Source organism: Motacilla alba, chromosome 4, assembly GCF_015832195.1.
Source record: "Motacilla alba alba isolate MOTALB_02 chromosome 4, Motacilla_alba_V1.0_pri, whole genome shotgun sequence".
Taxonomy (NCBI): Eukaryota; Metazoa; Chordata; class Aves; order Passeriformes; family Motacillidae; genus Motacilla; species Motacilla alba.
Window position 1 is genome coordinate 47303427 of NC_052019.1, and position 19019 is coordinate 47322445.

Consider the following 19019-nt stretch of genomic DNA (forward strand, 5'->3'; position numbering starts at 1 on the left):
TAAATTTTTCAGATCAGATCAGCTTTAGATATATGACCTTTATCTTCTTAGAATGTGATTTGTTCATAACAGGTGTAGTCCAAGCTTTTATTGTCTTGTACTTGGCTTTCTTTATATAAGGTCTCTGTGTGGGAAAACTGGTTTCTTAGGACAAGGACTCCTATTATACCTACTGTGCATACAATAATTTTTGTGTACAGTTTTATTTAAGTATTTATGCTTGTTGTCTGGTTGATAATGAACTTCTTAAGATGTAATTAAATTCTGCTTCTGTCATCGCATCTGTTTTTTTAATTCTTTCAGCTCTGGCATATGCCTGCATGTCTGCTTTTATTCCAAAGTATTTGTATAACTTCTTTCTGAAGGATAATTCTCATGTTATTCAAGGTAAGTCGATCCCTTTATTTGGTGTAGTTCTAAATGAAGTAGAATTGTTTCTGGATATATAAATACACTTTTTCAAGGTGTTGTGAAATTGGGATGCAGTTAAAATCATGTAACTGTGCAAGAAAATTTGGAACAAAGTAAGTGGTTAAGGATTCAGGCAGGAGAAAAAAATCACGAAGTGCGCACGCACAAAAGTGTTCCATGTAATATCCAAGGTAAGAGTCAGTCCATCCTGCAATGGTGTGAAAGCAGTAAATAGTCTTTCTAGTGTTACATTGTGGAGGCTTACCCTTCAGGTGATCAAAGTCATCATGTTAGAGGAGCTGTTGCACAATAAGGGAAAATGAAGAGGAACAGTACAAACCAGGGCTTCTTCGGAAAATGAAAGTTACGCAATTCAGGAAAAGAGGGGTTCAAAGGGAATTTCTTATTGAGCAGATGATGTTGTTCAGTACAGGACAGGAGTGGGAAAACCCTGAGGAATAATGTTCCATAGTTCAGCCTTCAAGAAGTGTATAGGTAACTTAGATAAATTAAAACAATAGCTAGGAATGTCTGTTCTAATTGAAAAGTAATTTTAAATTTCATGGAAACATGAAAAAGGAATTGTCTCCACCTAGAGAGTCACCTTGGCACAGTCTGTGTTGGGAAGATAATTTGTCTTCCAGACAGTCTTTAAAAAACAAAAGAAGCTGTTTCAAAAGCCATTAGTAATTAAAAGAAAGAGGTGGTAATTAATGCTTTTAATTGCAAGCAGTTATGAATGTTTATTGAATACTGAGTATCACCATGGCTTGCTGTCCTTGTGTTTCTTTTAAATAAATTCTTTTGTATATTTCTTGTGAAACTTGTCAGCTTTAAAGTGTCTGTCATTTCTGTCTTCAAGGAAGGTAATTAAAAACTGATCAACAAAACTTTAAAAGCATTTGCATATTAGATAATTGGGAGAGAGCTAACGTAAGGAGATAATGCCAGGGTTAGGAGAGTTTATGTATGGAAGACAATGGGTAAGGGATGTTATGAACTGAATAAAAAAATAGGAAAAATTATTCCAGAGAATATGTTTGCATCCTTTTGTCTGTAAAGAAAGATTGCTTGCAGTAAAGGTCCAAAGATGAAAAGAATAAATATGTTCCTCTGGAGACACCTACTTTAGACTTCAAGATTAATAGCTTGGTAAAGACTTTTCTCAAGAGGTTATACTGTTCCATAAAATAATACTTTTGCTCTCTAGGGTTTCCTGATGTTATTCTTAAGGAGCTTTGCAAAAATATGTATCAGCCAAAGTTAGAAATACAGGTCAGTAGGATTCTGTGAACCAAAGTAGTGTAGGTATTCCTGAGATCCTGTTCTGCATCTAGCATCATCAAGGACTCAGGAAGGTTGGTCCTTTTAGGGTTCTTTCAGTATTCTAATTAGTCCTTTCTAGGGTTATATGTTAAAACACAATGTATAAAGGTTTAAAGGAAGATGCTGTGTCATTTCCCTGCCTTTTTAAGATAGAGGGAAGGGTTAAGAATGTGTCATTTAACTACCCACTGCAATTTTAGCTGCTTTGTGTCTTCTGTGTAGATACAAACTGTGTGGAGCATTGAGATGCCAGCACATTCTGGAAACAGAGTTTGCATTCTGTGTCTGTTGCTCTTCTGTTCTCTAGCTGTCCATGCCCTAATTGCTCTGTTCTTGGGAATGTGTAGGAAAAGGAGGAATTACCATCTGTTACAAAGTTGCAATTATTGCCTCTTCAGCTTTCTTTTAACAGAGTGTGCCACAATGTGGACACAACTGGGAGAGGGGCAGAACAGAGAGAAATCTGTCTCTGTCCTGTGTGTTCTGCTGTCTGCTTCTCTTCCAATTAAAAGCAAATTCTGTTTAGACAACTTAATGAAATTGTACCCTTCAACCTAATAGGCCAGGCTGAAGATGTAATAAATTTTATCTTTTATAGTGGGTATTTCTCCTTGCTGGTTATTAAATAGTCTTTAACTTTGCATGTCAACCATACATCACAACCTAAGTGTGTGCCAAGTTAAACCATTGTTAAAAATCCAAATTGAGAAGTACTAAATAAGAAAAACTGTTTCCTCCTCTGTATTGAATGTAATGGTAGCAAGGAGTACAGCAATGGTATTCACTTGCTATTTTATTGTAGGTTTAAAATGAGTGGCTTTCCTACAGCTCTGTTGTGAGCTAGCAGCATGTGATAGTTTGTGTTTTTGACAACAGTCTTGGATTTGTCCTTTCAGAGTACCTGACAGTGTTTTCCCAGATGATTGCATTCCATGATCCAGAGCTGAGTAACCACCTCAATGAAATTGGGTTTATTCCAGATGTAAGTGCTAAGGATCCTTATAAGTATTATCCAAAGGAATTGGAAAATGGAAGATGAAGGAAGCTGGGATGAGGTGCCTTTCCAAACTGCTTTAGTAGCACTTTGACAAAAGTGAAACTTCCATGTTAATTGACCTTCCTAAATATGCTGATAAAGTTTTGATTCTTGTTTTATGTGCTTTAGTCCTTCCTGTTCTGCTGCGATGGTAAATACAATAAAAATACTACTAGGCAGTTATTATAACTTAAATTCATCTTAAAAGGTATATATACATTTATTTTTGAAATGTGGGTTAATATGCAAAAAAATAGTGTACCCATAAAGATTTAATAGCAAAATTACTGTAGCTAATTGAATGATGTTGATTAGCACAAATTACACATTATTTTGCAAGTTGTAGAAAAAGTCTGTGATCATCAGTCTTGTAGATATGTCAGATCTTGGAAAATGCTCAGCAGTCATTTGCTGGAGTGTGGCTCAAATGTGGGACAAGTGCATAACATAAACGCAAGTTTTATGCTTCCATTGGAAAAAAAATCTCTTAGATGAAGGAAAATGAAAACTGAGAACACAGCCAAAAATATAGTAGAGACAATGGGCTTTGTTGGAAAAAGCAAAACTAGGTCTTCTTTAGAGTCTCACTTCTAGCTATCACTGTAAATAGTAAAGCTTTCCTCCTTTTTTTAGAGAGGTGTGTATAGTTAAGAAAACTAAAATAAAAATGTTTGTCTGCCTACAAATACTGATGTTTCTGAAAAGTATATTTAGGCAGAGCCATAGAGATAACGTTAATTGGTATGGTCTATATCATTCTGTATTTGGCATTTAGAAATTTGGTCATTACCAGTTGGTCATAAGAATAGGTGATGACTGAGAGGTCAAAATGGAAGAAGATAACTGAACTCAGGAGATGTTGATGTAGAAATGCAAATTTCATAAGTAAGAAATTTAAATGCATTACTTTTATAAGCAATAAAAAGTTTAGCTTAACAGAAAAGCCTTATGCTTATTAGGAAATATTTTAAGTTGGAGCAGCGAGACCAATCCTCTGAAGGTCCTTTGTTTTACACCATTCCTTAAAGAATTTGTGGGAGTTTGGGACTGGCAGATACTCATTATCACTGTTTGATGTACAAATGAAAATATATACTTTCTTTTCTATTGCAATTAATATTGTAATAGAAAAGAAAGTATATTTTTTCATTTGTAGAGGGTGTTCTTCATCTAATAATGTTGTTTGACTGATACAAATTTAGGCGATACAGTGGGATTAAAATGAGCAGAAGAGAAAGCCTGTGTATTGCCTTATAAAGAGAGGAGTTTGAGAAAGCCACATGTATTTCAGATGACAGACATCTGAAGAGGATAGGTGGGAGGAAGATGAAAGTGAGGAGAAGGAGTATTCAACTGTAGAAAGCCTAAATATTTGGGTAGATGAAGTGCAAGGGTTAACAGCAACATTTAACATTCCTGAGGGAGGATCAATTTTGCAGCATCACTATATGAATGCATTTGATGCTTACTTTTTAAAGGCTGCAGATGACCAAAACAATTCACCTGTGTATTTTGTCTCCACTGAGGAGTTAGAGATGTAATTTCCCTGACCATTTTACAGGTCTTTTTGTGGCCTACTAATCTACACCAGGGCTCTGTAGCAGCCCATCTTGGGTCTTATCTGATGTTTCAGTAGCTCCTTATGTCTGCCTATACAGTTATAATTTTCCACTGAAGACTTCCAAGGTACAAGTTTGATGGAATAGTTTGAAATCACATGTTTTGCTATATTTTAGTTTCTATTGTTCTAGTCATTGAACAATACATAGTCATACATGGACCTTGTCTCTAAATCTGGTAATCTGTAGATGATTAGGTAATATAGTAAACAATTGCAAAAGAAAATGTTTTTTAAAACTCTTGCATTGAATAAAAATGCAAGTTCTAAAATTAACACTAACCTCTGAAGTTGTCCTTTCTGAATTATCTGTCAGGGTTTGGATTTTTTCTATTAAGTAAAAGTTGTTCTGCCTTTTAGATTAGTCAGAGAGGTGATTTTTTGTGACTGTAACAAGGCAGCATAGGATCCATCAAGGTGAAGGATATGCAGTGTAGTAATGAGATCTGAACCAGAGTTTCTGTGCTTGAGTACTAATCCTATCAAAGTAAACCCTGATTAATCTTTCATCACTGAAAAAGCAGGCTCTGCTGCAGGGAAGATTGTGTTCCTGGCACCCTTCTCATTTGCTTCAGGTCACATAGCCCTCAGAATACTGAACACTGCTGAAGCTTGAGTCGTTGTGAATATTATTAGCTGATGTGGTGCCTGGATTAAGTACATTGCTGTGGCTATGTGATTTACATATAAATAGAGGGATAATATATACAGTGAATCTTTCAGTTCTTCTTAGCTCACTCTCCCAAACTTTATACTCTTCTCCACCCTATATAATGCTCTATAACACATTCCTTATTTTACTGACTGATTCTGGCCTTAAACAGCAGACCATGTTAAAGAAGAAAATGAAGAAAAACAAAGAATTGCACAATGTTGCTAAAAGTGCAGCGATTGCCATAAATTACTCTAAAGCACTTTCAGCTGTGAGTTATGGAAGGTAGACATAGTTGTCATCTATCCACTATCATAGAAGGCAAACTGATTGCAGTTCCTTAATATCATTGTGCTGAAGCTGCTGGCACAGGTAGATACCTTAGCTTGGTTTTGGTGATAAGCACAAGGTGTCAGTAATAGGGCTTCATCTTAAAAATCCTGCCCTTGAAGTACTTTCTCTGTTTCTCCTGTTACACAATTACCTGCAAATGAATTGCTGATATTTTCATCTTGTGAAGAAAGTGATCTTTCTTCAAATTTTGTTTCTGTAGGTACATATAGGTGGGTAGAATCTAATATTAAAAATGTGATTCAATTTGCCTTGTCTTTTGCACCTTTCTGAAGCCTTCAAATACGTGATTGTCTAGGCACCATATAGGATTGAAGCTAAGTACATGTGTCTGTATCTCAAATGTGGAGAAGGAACGGGAGTTTGTAGAATAGACAATTTCCTTTGGAAGGGACCTACAGGGCTTGTATAGTCCAACTGCCTGACCACCTCAGGGCTGGCTGATTTAATGTGTGCTGTTAAGGGCATTCCCTGAATGCCTCTTAAACACTGACAGCCTTGGGGCATCAACCACCTCTCTAGAAAGCTTCTTCCAGTGTTTCCACCTTCTTGGGAAAGAAAGGCTTCCGAATGTCCAATGTGAATCTCCCCTGGTGCAGCTTGGAACTATTCCAACATATCCTGTCACTGGATCCAGGGAGAAGAGCTCAGCATTTCCATCTCCACCTCTCCCCTCCTTCAAGGAGCTGTAGAAAGCAAAAAAATAGTTTTATTTACAACTGAAAATTCAAGCAAAAAGCAGCAGCTGGGACAGTTGTTAGAACAACTTAGCAAAATAAAATTCTACTTATTGTTGGACAACATTGTTTCACACATACATCAAACAGGGAAAAAAAATGAAACAGGCATTTAATAGGAGAAAAAAACCCCAAACATCTTTATCTTTGGATTTGGCACCTCGTATAAACTGCAATATATGGTACAGCTAAAGTATATACAGAAAAAAAGTTATACTTTTTCTGTCTAACTTATTATTGAAGGGAGTTTTTCCTCTGATTTTAATAAATATAATTATTTAAAACAAGGAGATGTTTGTAAGCCTGAAGAGGTTATGGATGCTATTAGTAAGCAAGGAAAGGGAAGGCAGAACATGGGTGGCGTTACTCCCTGATGCAAAGCAAAATTATAATTGTGGCTCCTCTCAAGGTCTCTCTAAAACACGATGTGTTGGTTTTACAGGCTCTTTTTTTTAATGTGGCTTATTCTCAGGCTGTTCCAGCTTTTCAGATGCTGCTTTGATTACACATTAGGTGCGCTTCCCAGCTCGGGAGAGTCAAGTGTCGAGTAAAACCAGAACCCCCTTAGGTTTGAGGGTTCAGCACTGAAGGCTTGAAATTCCCTTTTCCTGGAGCTCCTCATTCCGCAGGCGCGGGCGCTGCTGTTCCGGGCGGCGGCCGCTGGAGGGCAGCATTCCCTAGCGCTGTGCGCAGTCCCGCTCCCCAGCGCATCCCGCCTTCTGTCCTGGGCTCCGAGCAGCTCCTCCTTCCCTTTCGCTGCCGTCGGGCCGTAGCGCCACCCGTGTCGTGCCTTCCCTTTCCTTGCTTGCTTATAGCGTCGATAACCTCTTCGGGCTTACCAACACCTCCTTGTCTTAAAGCATTCTTTTTGTTAAAGTCAGAGGAAAAACTTCCTGCAATAAAAGCTCGCCTGACGCCTTCTACTTAAATTGTTTGACCTACTTTTCATGTCACTGCTGATAAGTTTGGTGAGGATGGTTTAGAGCAAAGCAGTGATTTTTCCTTGTGATTACCTTTTAATAAACTTCAAAGCTTCACATTTCGTGTATTTTCTTATTTCTGTGTAAATGCCTGCATGATAGACGTGTTTGTGAAATTAGGAGAAAATGAGGATCTGCTTTGAAGAAACATTTTAATCATATATATGAAAAAGAGGAAATAATTTCTTTTAAATACCAAGGAAATCATGTGGTTTACATAATATGTACCTCCAAGCAAAGAGGAGCCTCAGGACACTAGGCTTGTTTTCTTACTGCATGGGGAGCAAGGTATTGCATATAAGCAAGCAGATAAACAGGTATTAGGTAATCACAACCACTGCAGGGGATATTTCAGGGAACAGGATATGTTACTATTCTTAGAATGCCATCTATTTAAAACATGACGTAGATATACTCAGGGAAATAGTATGATTGTGTTATAAGATTAATATGGTGATAGAAATTGATTTGGCTTGGATTTTGAATGCCTAAAATCAATTGGTGGGCTGGGGGGTCAAGCTTCACAAAATTCTGCTGAATATTAAAAGTGGTGAACAGGTCATTGAACCTTCCTTAGTTTAGGGACAGTATGGTTCAGATCTCAGGCACTTAGATGAAGGCATAGTAATATAATTTAGAGAGAGCTGTGCTAAGAAGCACAGCTTCTTAATGTGATGTACACTTTTTTTCAGCAAATGTGTACATCATTTAGTCAGAGCCATAACCCAGTTCAGAGTTTATGGAATAAGAAGTAATTTATTAACATAATATCAATTATGTTTTCTGCTCCTCATTTGTTTACTTCCAGGAAAAGCTCAATAGGAAGATTAATTTGCACTTTTTACGAGTTAAAAAGTAATATATTAAGCTTTATGTTTAACTGTAAATCTTCATAGCACATGAGCCATGCAGTTGAGTAAAATTTAACAATGATTGTCTTGCTCTTGCATTCCTAATTTATGGAAACTTTCTGCGCATTTTGATGTTTTAAGAAAATAGATTCTCTTGCCTTTGCCTTGTTAAAGGCTTCATTGAAAAATTAGAAGTTCTTAAGGTGTCATAAATGCTTAGCTCTTTCTCTGTATCATGTCATGACTATGAAAGTTTGCAGGCATTAAAGGTTTTCTGTAGCTGTTGCAGCAGCACAAGTCTCGTAGGGGTGTAAGTGCTGAAGCAGGGCACCTTCGGGTGACGCTGCCCCAAAATGGTCCCAGTAGAACTACAGAAATGCTTGGGTGTTACTGAGTATTTACTGGGAATGAGACTGTCCTTAATTTCTTCACTGGCAAGTATGCATTTTAATAAATACCAGCATGGCAGAAAAAGGCAGAGGTAGTTATTTTTTCTCTTGAAAATCATGATTTGAACTTTTAGTTTTTTCTATAAAACCATCTTCTTCCATAGTCACAAAGATGTATTAAATCAAGTTGGTTTATGCTTTTTCAGGCATCCTTGACTAATTTTTGCTTATATTATTGAGAGTTGCAACATTTTAGTAGAGGGGTTTTTTGAGTTCTTTAAGACTTCAATGGTTGTATTTTGCAAACCAGCCTAGTAAGGGTGGGGATTTTTTTTTACTGTTTTCAATGCAGTGTCACAAACTAATCATTTGAAAAATTTGGGGATGAAAAAAGTTTCTGACAGGGTAAGAGTTGTGTGATAGAAGATCTGCTGCTGCAGTTATTTTCATTTCTAAATGAATTCATGCAAAATAGGCTATTTTTAATGTAGTTGACAATTGTCATAGACAACTTGAGTTCTCAAAACTTTTTTTTGTCTTCTTCCCCCCATCACCACCTTTGGCAGCTTTATGCGATTCCTTGGTTTCTTACAATGTTTACACGTGAGTATGCTTTTTTTTTGTCTGATTAAATGTTCTTCTATTTCTTAAGCTAATTTTTTCTCACTTTTCCAGCTAAAGCCTTTCTTAATTGGTATGATAGGTCATTTAGTAGGATGCTTATAATCTGCAAGGGTGTGTTGTGGAAAACTCAACAGTGGAAAACTCAGAAGTGCCTATCATTTACTTTCTGCCCTGATTTGGGAGTAATTAGTATTTCTCCTGTGGTTTTGAGTTGTTGTTATTGTTAGATTATTATATAGTCATTATGTTGTTGTTGTTGTTGTTATTATGTTGTCTGGATTATTTTACACATGCAGTATTTAGGGTGTGTTAACAGAGGAAGCTGTTATCTACTGGAAAAAGATGTAATAATAGTTAAAAAGCAAAACCAAACTACACCACCATCCCCTGCCATCACTCAATTAATCTAAGAAAGAGAGTGACTTTGTTTTTGAAGATAATGATATTTTTGTTGCATGTTGGCACACTGTTATTCTGGCAGAACTGGTTTACTGTATTTGTGCATGTATATTAGGCAAAAAGAAGAGCTTTCTAATTTGGTGGGTTTTAATTAAAGACAACCAAGTTAATAAATTAAGTTTAGAAAGCAATTTAAAAACTTCTTTTCTCAAAAATCTTGGATTTTTTTTCATGTCATATCAACATTGGCAGATGTTGAATTTAAATTTTCAAAGTGGCAGAATGAAAAGAGCTGATAGATTATTTCTCTGATGAAATATCAGAGAACTTAATGTGAGATTCTTGATGGCATTTACTAAAGATTTTAACTAAAAAGCACTGGTTCTTGCAGTGGTCCCTGTTTCTATACCCTTCATGAGAATTGCCACATTTGGAAAACCAAGGAGGCCATTTCCTTAAGCAATCAAGGGCAATAAAGTCTTAGAACTATTTTGTTGGAAGATGGCATATTTTAAGAGAGCCACCTTCAGCTTTATATATAAAATATTGCTATTTTAATATGTCTTTTTCCTTGTCTTTCTTTTATTCTGCCAATTTTTTTCTTTATTCTGTTCATTTTTTCGTCGAATTGCAACTAGTTGATCTTACTGATTAATTCTGTAATGTCATCTTATTGTGTAAAACTGATATGCATGCCTTAATATTTAATTGTACTGTACTAAAAGAAAAATAAATTGCCTAATTCTTGACATACTTGAAATGTGAAAACCCATGTGCTTCCAAGTATTCATTAAGAAAAGACTGTTATTTACAGAATAATCAAATTGCATATGACCACAAACATCCTAAACAGGTTGAGTCCTCTTTGCTCCCAAATAAAAAAGAAATCACTCAAGATGGGAGAGAAAAGGAGTACATGGACAACTCATTAACCCTGTTATTGTGTGGATATGCTTACAGAGTTTTATTTATTGTGCTTATTCATTATGCAGATGTCTTTCCTTTGCACAAAATTTTTCACTTGTGGGATACATTACTGCTTGGAAATTCCTCCTTCCCGTTCTGTATTGGAGTTGCCATACTTCAACAGCTGAGGGATCGTCTTCTGGCTAATGGATTCAATGAATGCATTCTCCTTTTTTCAGACTTGCCAGGTACAGAAAATACTGTTTCTTCCTTTTTTCTTTGTCTTCCCCAGTGTGTTTCTAAATATGTGCTTAGAAATCATGGTAGGTTTAGGCGAACTCGCTGCCAGAGTGTGTGGATCTTAACTACAATTTATTGTAGTTAGTTGAAGTCTTTTTCGTGTCATCAGCAAGAATGCAGTAGGATTGTTATTTCCAGGTGAAGATTGGAGTATTTTGTTGTGAAATTTAGAACTATTTAAACTAATTCAGAAGCAACTGTTTGTAGTCATGCCACGTAAAGACACAATCAGTTTATATGAATTTTTAGATAAATTGAGTACAATTCTGAATGGTCCTTTTCGTCTTTGGTGCTGGTTTTGGCCTACTTTCCTTTCAAACGTAATTAAGCTTGTATTGTGGAAGTAATTAATGTAAAAGGATTAGGGAAAGCAGTATAGGAAGCCATTGGAATTACTCTGTTAAATATTTCCATTTGAAATTTAAAGCTTTCAGAATAACTTTCAAAATCGTATCAGGATCTGCATGATCATTGTGCAGACATTCTGTGTCTTTGCTCAGTGGGAGGTAATCAGCCTATCCATACAAACTGGTACCTTACAGAAATACATTGCAGTTAACCATAAAGTTTGGAGCTTTCTTCTGAGCAAGTGCCTAGTACGACAGCAGAATGCATTTGGACTGAGTAAGCCAGGTAACCTGAAAGATGTATTTTAGTTTGTAGTAACACAAGTAGGAAGGCTGGTGCACTCAGAACATGCTTATGTTCTTGTATTAATTCCCTCTCTCCTGCTCAGGATCTTACTAATGTAATACAGGTCTTAGGTAAGAGGTTGGCACTGTTTTAAATGTGTGGCTTTTCTTTAGATAACTCTAACTTTGAGGTAATTCCTGGGCTAACTAAGGATTTAGTGAGCTCTATTTGAACACCCATGTGTGCAATTCAGTAATTCTTTTAAACAGAAGTTGTTGTTCAGAAGAACTGAAGGAGAGAATGAGGTTTGGAGGAGAATTTAAAAGGTCTTCGTAAGTGTTGCAGTCTCCACAACTGCAGAGTTCACAGAGGTTAGCAGTAGTCTAGGACATGGTACCAAGCAGATGAGGCTGAGTTCACAGTTGCATAAATCAGTGAGTTATCATAAATGAAGCTCTGTGATTTCTTTAAATGCTGTTGTCACAAATTGTCTCTCACTGTAAACCCTTCCACATGGGTCTGGATTTCAAAATTTGTCTCCTACTTATTAGTTTGATATGTACTATCCATTTGCTACTATATTTTTTAATTTATAAGAAATTTAATTAGGCCATTCCTTATAGTGTAGAATTTTAATTTTCAATATGTGTGTTTAGTCATTTCAAATGTTCATGGTAAATTTAATGGGATATCTACAGATGGCTGAACTGTGAGTGCTAAACTAAAAGATTGATTCTCTCCCAGCCCTCTCCTCCCCCATGTGTTAGCTGTATGTCCTAGTTAAGTACAGATCCATTAATATTTAACTTATTTTCTTGCCTAAGGTAATTTCTCCATATTTTTCTTTTTCTTGAAGGGTGCTAAATTAGATTCCATTTTATCTTAAATCAGCTGATTTACTGACAGTAGAAGTATTTTATGCTGAGGTCATGTATAAGAATACATTAGTTCTTGTAATACACATGTGTTCATATAATAAAATGTTATCACTAAAATCTGTAGTGATATAAGGTACATGCATTCTGCTGGTCTTGGGTGATGACAACTTTACTGATACTCTGTAGGAAATAGAGATTTCTGAAAAGTGTTTTTTTCCTTCAATTGGTAATGTATGTAATATTTAGGATGTCGACAGTGGCACAATTGAATATTTTGAGATTAATCTAAAGCATTCCATAAAATACTGCTAGTGAAATACTACTGGTGAAATACAATCCTAGTGTGTCTTAGAAGTTAAATGTTGTTGGTCTAGCTTAATCAGTAACTTTTTCAACATATAATTCTCATAGCCTTTTGCCTTTTCTTTCTGACCTGAGTCTTATTTCTGACTTGACTCATTATGCATTTTGTCACCTGTGTCTTCCAAACAAGACTTCTGTTATTTTGGTTATGATTAGTTGTGTGCCAAGGCTGAGAATTTTCTGAAAGTAATTTACAAATAACCTTCATCTGAAATATATAATTCCCAGGAAGAGACCATGTTGTTCAAAACATATGTGATAATTTTAAACTAAAATCAATTGTTGCTCAACAGTCTGAAACTCCTGTAATTGGTAAGCTTTGTGTGCACTGGAATGGCTTCTTTCAGGCTGCCAGTGAAGGCAGCTTCCTTTCCAGACTGATAGAGGTATTTTACTGCAATCTTGAAACTTTGTGGAACACATTTAAGATTTCTTGTTTATACAAAACAAAAACCCCACTGCCTTATTTCCAGTGCACTGAATATAACACAAATGGAATTCTTTTTTAAAAATAAATAAAATAGTTAAAATCATTATTAACTTCTTAAAATAATTTTTAAAATTTAATTAATAGTGATGTGAGGAAGACTAAGGGGTGTTGTATCAGCATTGATTACTTGGTTCTGAAAACCCTTTCCAATACTTGTCTCAAAGCTTGGCCATACATTTTTTTATCTATAAAGCCAATACAATTGGGCAATACTTGCTACTTTTGGAAGCTCTGTTGGAAATTTTAATTTATTTTTATGTTGTTCAAACAATGTCCTAGGAGATTAGGAAATTTATTTGAAGATTTTGGCGAAATAATTGGCTAATTAAGAACACTGGAAATCCTTTTGCAACAAATATCCTAGTTCATTCCTCATGGAGCTGTATGAAGGGGGCATATAAACAACTGCTAAAACTTAAATAGAATTAGATTGTTCAGGAAATTACTACCCCAAACTGCTGGGGGTTTAAAATTTAAATTCTCTTTCATTTATTCTTTCATATTTTTTCATTGTGTTTAAGGAGTTGTGTTAAGTATAAACTTTATTCAAGCAATATAGATTCCAGAGAATATTTAGGAATATTTGAGACAGACAAACAAAACCAACCATGGAATTGTTGCTGATATTTTACCTGTAGTTTTGAGACTTAGTAATTTTGTCTTATTCAGGTGATGCAGAGAGAGCAAAGACATTACACATTACCTTTGTTTTTCCTCTAAGTCTGGCATGTAGCAGTATGTGTCAGGAAAATGGAAATGGTAAGGGTGACACTACTATGATGAGATTCCCGAGGTTACCAACAACAGAGACTGGACTCTGCTTTCAGACCGGTGTTTATTTGTATTAAGCCAGTGTGGATATTCCTTAACCTCATGTATCAGCAGATTTACAACTCAGAAGGCTTTTCAAGCCCTGAGGACCAACTGTGTAAGTTTACTTTAAAACATGCCATTTTGCTTGTAGCTTAGAAGAAGATTCTTTAGAATCTTGCCGTAAGTTTGTGTGGTAATGTCCATTATTCAACTCAAAAATTATGGTTACTGTAGCTTGACTCAGTTACCAAGTTCATTACCCACTGTACAAGCAGTACAAAGTCTACAGCAGCTTTTGTTTGGAAGCATCCAGACACATATACTGCTCTTTGCAAACATTTGAAGGATCCTTAGACCAATCCACTCCCACCTGGAATGGGTGCAGTATAGAGCGTGGCAAACAGCTCTTCCTCCAGTGATCACTGCCAATATCAGCACTGGCATACAGAGGTGAGTTATGGACTTCTGAGAACTGATGAAAAGATGGGGACAGATGTTGTCAGACAATAGGGATATACCAAGCCTAAACATGAGATAAAACATACTCAAACAAACCTTTTAGGTTAGTTCAATAAGCTCATCTTCTGTAATTTTGGAAGAAGAGGAGGGTTCATTCTTTTAGTGTTGTTCACCTTAGGAAGGTTTCTTTTTGCTGACTCCAGGATAGTCAGTGCTTCCAAAGGAAGAACCTTGGCCTCAGATGGGAGGTTCATACAGACTGACTGTAGAAAAGCAATCCAGTGCAATGAGGAGTTACAGTAAAATGGCTGAAGTGGAAAACTTTGTAAGACACAGGCATGTAGCTTTAAGATGCAAGATCTGGCTGTCATCAAACCACAGTCATAAATGATTCTCCAGGGAACGGATTTTCTCTAATGTGGGAGAAATTATTATATCCATTGCCATTCTAGTGATGTGCCAAACTGCTGAATCCCATGATGGTGGAAGCCGTACGAATGCTTAGAAGGATTGCATCCAGCTTATAAATGGATTAAAGGTTAAAAAATAGTGGAAATTCTCTACAAAGATTGTATGGAGCAGTTTTGAATGATGCATTTCTGTTGATAGCAGCAAAATTAGACACATATCAGAAGGCTCTACTTTAGATGTGTTTCTGACCCTGGGTAGCTACCATTTTACTTTCTGCTGTTTTGCTTCCTAAAAATCCTTTGTCTGCCCACATCTGTGATCCATATGCTTTTATTGTACTGAAATTTCTGGTGGTTCAGCATTTAGTTAATATAGATCTGTTAAGAGGAAAAAATGACGGTTGGCCACCACGTCCACACTGATTTTGTGGGTGTTTAGTGCCTGTTCCCATTTGTTTCACCACTCCTCCAAGGAAAATGTAACCTCAGAGATTAAAACACCACCTTTAAAGGGATTTACAGAGATGCAGTGGTTTTTCATATTCCAGTGAGCAGTAGAAAAAAGAAAGATAATAGAATGTTTTGATTAGAGTTTGATTTTTTTCATGCACTTTTGAAAATATCTTATTGCTTAGATTAAGGCTCTGAGGAACAGAAGCTGTGGCAGCTTTTCTAAAAGGAAACTTTTTTAACTTCAGCTACAAAAGTTTGACATATTGCTCTGTTGTCATTCGTGGAATATGGCTCTGGAAAGTATTTTGCTGCAGAGCTAGTGAAGCTGACTACTTTTTCAAGTTACAGTACAGCTGAAGAAAAACAGCACTTTGGTCTCTTTCACATGATACACATGATAATGGTGTTGTAACTATGACAAAAATATTGATTGGAAATATCAAAAGACATCAGAATTTAAAAGGAAGTCACTTTTCCTAGTGTTCTTTTCTTGAAATATGTAGGTCAGGCTGATATTTATGGAAGCATCTTTTTCTGAGCATGTTGCTCGTCTTTGCTATGTTAGATGGCTTTTTGGAGATACAGATGTATTTCATGTTGCAATTCCTCAAGATTATTGGCTTTGGAACAGAAGCAGAGAGATTTGTTAGGGCATACCTGCTCACCAAGACTGTCTGTTAGTGTCAGACTCTATAAGATTGATGTTGTTTTACCTGAAGCTGCGAATTCTTTAATAATTCACCCTTTCCACTCATTGTGACACAAAGAAAACAGTTTTAGATTATAGATTCTAGCCTCTCGAGACTAAAGAGAAATGCTGGAGTGGGCAACACACTAAGGAAAAAAATACTGAAATACTTTCTTGTAGTCTGTAGTTGTCACTGGCAGAAGAAAACCAAATATATCCTTTAGGAAAGGGCTGTCTGCCACAAGAGATGGTGCTTCATAAAAGGGGTGAAAAGTGAGTTCCTCAGTAGAACTTTCCTAGTCCATGTCTTAAAAACAGTCTGACACACAGCTTATGCCCCCTGTTTATTGAAAGAACCCTGATAGTGCTCTCCATAGTGAAAAGGCACTTCAGAAAATAGAATAATCCATCTGTTAGTCATGTAGGATTTTGTACACCTTTATACTGAAATGAAATCTAAGTACAAGAAGATAGACTGTCAAACATACTACAATTTCTAGGCATGAGCTGACAAAATTCCAGCTGGTTTTATCTGAGCTTGGTTGCTAGATACAGTGAATTTTTTTTCTCATTACAAAGGTGTCTTGGGAAAATATTTCCTTTTTTTTTTCCCATTGAAACTATGACCATAGCAACCAATTCAGGATTAGACTCATGCTTAGAAAGCAATACTGGGGACTAGACTTTTTTCCTTTTACAATTGCAGAGACTGTTGCTGGCAGAGCAAGGTGCCTCATAGGATATCTGTTTATAATTTTTTTATGCTGAATATGTTTATTTGCCTGTACAGGTAAAATGTTCTGCTCAATGATCTTTAGTTCTCTAACTGTTAATTGAGGAGAATTTCTAAATGGGCTGCACAAATTCTTGATTGAAATGTACATTATCACCACATTTCTATATGATTGTAGATATATTTGGGGAGTGTATATCTAGCATTGTACTAGACATACACATTACTTAAATACAGATTGTAATGGCAGTGTAGACTGAGAGCTAGAAAAATCTTTCTGTCAAAATAAGGGCTTTGAAATGAGGTTAAGTGAGCTCTCAGTGCTCTTATACTTTGGGATAGCTGTCAATTCCCTTTGATTTACTTTCACATAATATTTCACTTAAACTCTTGCCTTTATAAAGCTGCATGAGGCATTTTATTCTCTCTGTCCAAATTTCTTCATTCCTAATGTCTTAAGAGTATCCTGGAGTTTAGTAGAGATCAACAGGAAGACCAAAAGTAAACATGGAGAACTAGAGCAGGGTTTGTACCCAAAGGTGAGACTTTGTGCAGCCTTGGAATAAATTTCAGGACTGCATTCTTAATATTGAAGGGAAAAACTTGTTCAGGAAGGGCAGGTATCCCAGCTGAGAAGAACTCACATTGTATGTGAGCAATGTTGCCTGCATTCTGAAAATGCTGATAGATATCTGAGTAACCAGCAGGGGTGTGTCAGGTGGCAACTCTGTCACTTCAAAAATTTAAGAAGTGAAGCCAAGCATCTGTAGGAGATGGCGGGGGGATAGGCTGGACACATTGCATTTGGCTTTAGAGCAAGGCAAGGAGCTAGACATTCTCCTGCTATCTATTCAGTCTTCATGCTAAAAAAAAGCATAGCACCATTCTAAGGAGACAAATCATGTAAGCAGTCATGTAAGCTGATAAACCACAAACTTGACTGCTGGGAATGCAACCCTGAAATGACAAACTTTTATGTCTTGAATGTACTTTATTGCTTTCATGTTTAAATTCAAATGAGGGTGTTAACTTAGCTCTTTCATAGAATAAGGGAACTTTTTCCTGTGGCTTATGAGTAGGTTAATTATGCTGCAAGCTTTAAATAACTTAGAAAATGTATACTGACAAGGTTGGGCTGCTGTTAGTTACTTAAAGCTATTAGTTTTGCTATGTGAAACACTAACAGACTTGACTAGTAGTAAATACTGGAAGTTTTGGATCTCAGTGAGTTATCTACTGCGTGCCAAATGGCTAGAGCATTTTGTTGGAAATGAAAGCAGTTTTAAGTATGAGTACATAAGCAAGATGGTTCTCCTTCCTGTTTACAGTTGCTGTATTTGTGGGAAATAACATTTCAATCCTGAATAAGATGTTGCTTGCTCTAGCAGTTTGCCTGTATTCCATGGTTCAGGATACTCATTAGGCAGATCTAAATACTCTATTTGTATTTATCTTTACCCAGAGTTTTTCCGTCATTGGTGTGGGAATGAACAGGTCAAATTAGAGGTTTTCATCCTTTTCTCATGGCAACAGGTACTCGTTTTCAGAATTACCTGAATTTGCATCTTATTTTAAAAGCAGAAAATCTGAGTTACTTCATGTTATTTCCTTATAAGTATCCTGAAGGCGAACAGGAGAGGTGATGCAAAGGTCTTCTGCTTATGGCTCTTGAGAGAATCATCAGCTTTCTAAGCATTTGGCCTGGTCAGAGTTTCTGACTGTAGAGTTTTTTACAGGTTTATACCTGTTACACCTGGGAAATAACTGAGGTAGCTCATGGTCACCACCCAGATGGAAACCTGTAACAGCATGATCTCTATTTATGCTTGCTGAGTTTCAATATTTTGCATATTATTTCTGTGAAGCATGGATTTATGATAAAGAAGGTGAGCTTCACTGGTATTTCATATTCTAAAACTGACTTAACAGATGTTGAGCAAAAAATATAACAAAAAGAACATAGAAAAGCCCAAAAAGAGTTATTCCTTCAAAAATTGACTGTTGTTGGATGTTGTGTTGGTGGCACCACTAGTTTATCCTCTAAGCTGATCCCTGCAATTTTATAAACCTGTCCTTTCATGCATCTTCTGCTTATTGTCTACCTATGAATTGATGTTCATTTTTCTGCTGAGCTGCTTTGTTTCCCCTTGTGTATTTCTCAAGTTTTGCACAGTAGTGTCCCTCTGACTATTTCCATTATATGTTGGGAATTCCTGTGCTTTTGTTAGTTTGCAGAAATACCTGCTGTTCAATAGCACTGGCACACCTCATAACAAAGTTTAAAAAGTGCTTTCTTGTCAGAGCTTAGCTCCAGTCTTTATGTAATCTATTTCTGTCTTTCTCAATAAGACATAGCATGTGGCATTTGGTGATTGACTTACAATAAAGCTTTACTCTTTGTACAGTCACTTGGCATTCTGTGTCTTCCCTGCTCATGTCAATCCTGACACCATCACGTTTCCATACTGGAAGGAATTCATTAGCAAACTTTTCCAGTGAACTGCTGAGTCAGAGGAATT

The 19019-nt window shown here is 36.3% G+C and overlaps 1 protein-coding gene across 3 annotated transcripts in view; it reads left to right on the forward strand.

The window, feature by feature from the left end:
* TBCK (TBC1 domain containing kinase) overlaps nt 1-19019 on the forward strand; it is an 87412-nt gene that overhangs the window by 36584 nt on the left and 31809 nt on the right. For all 3 annotated transcript variants that reach the window (XM_038135066.1, XM_038135067.1, XM_038135068.1), the window contains exons 19-22: nt 304-387; nt 2634-2719; nt 8918-8954; nt 10367-10528. In XM_038135066.1, coding sequence (XP_037990994.1) covers nt 304-387; nt 2634-2719; nt 8918-8954; nt 10367-10528 — 369 coding nt within the window. The remainder of the gene's footprint in view (nt 1-303; nt 388-2633; nt 2720-8917; nt 8955-10366; nt 10529-19019) is intronic.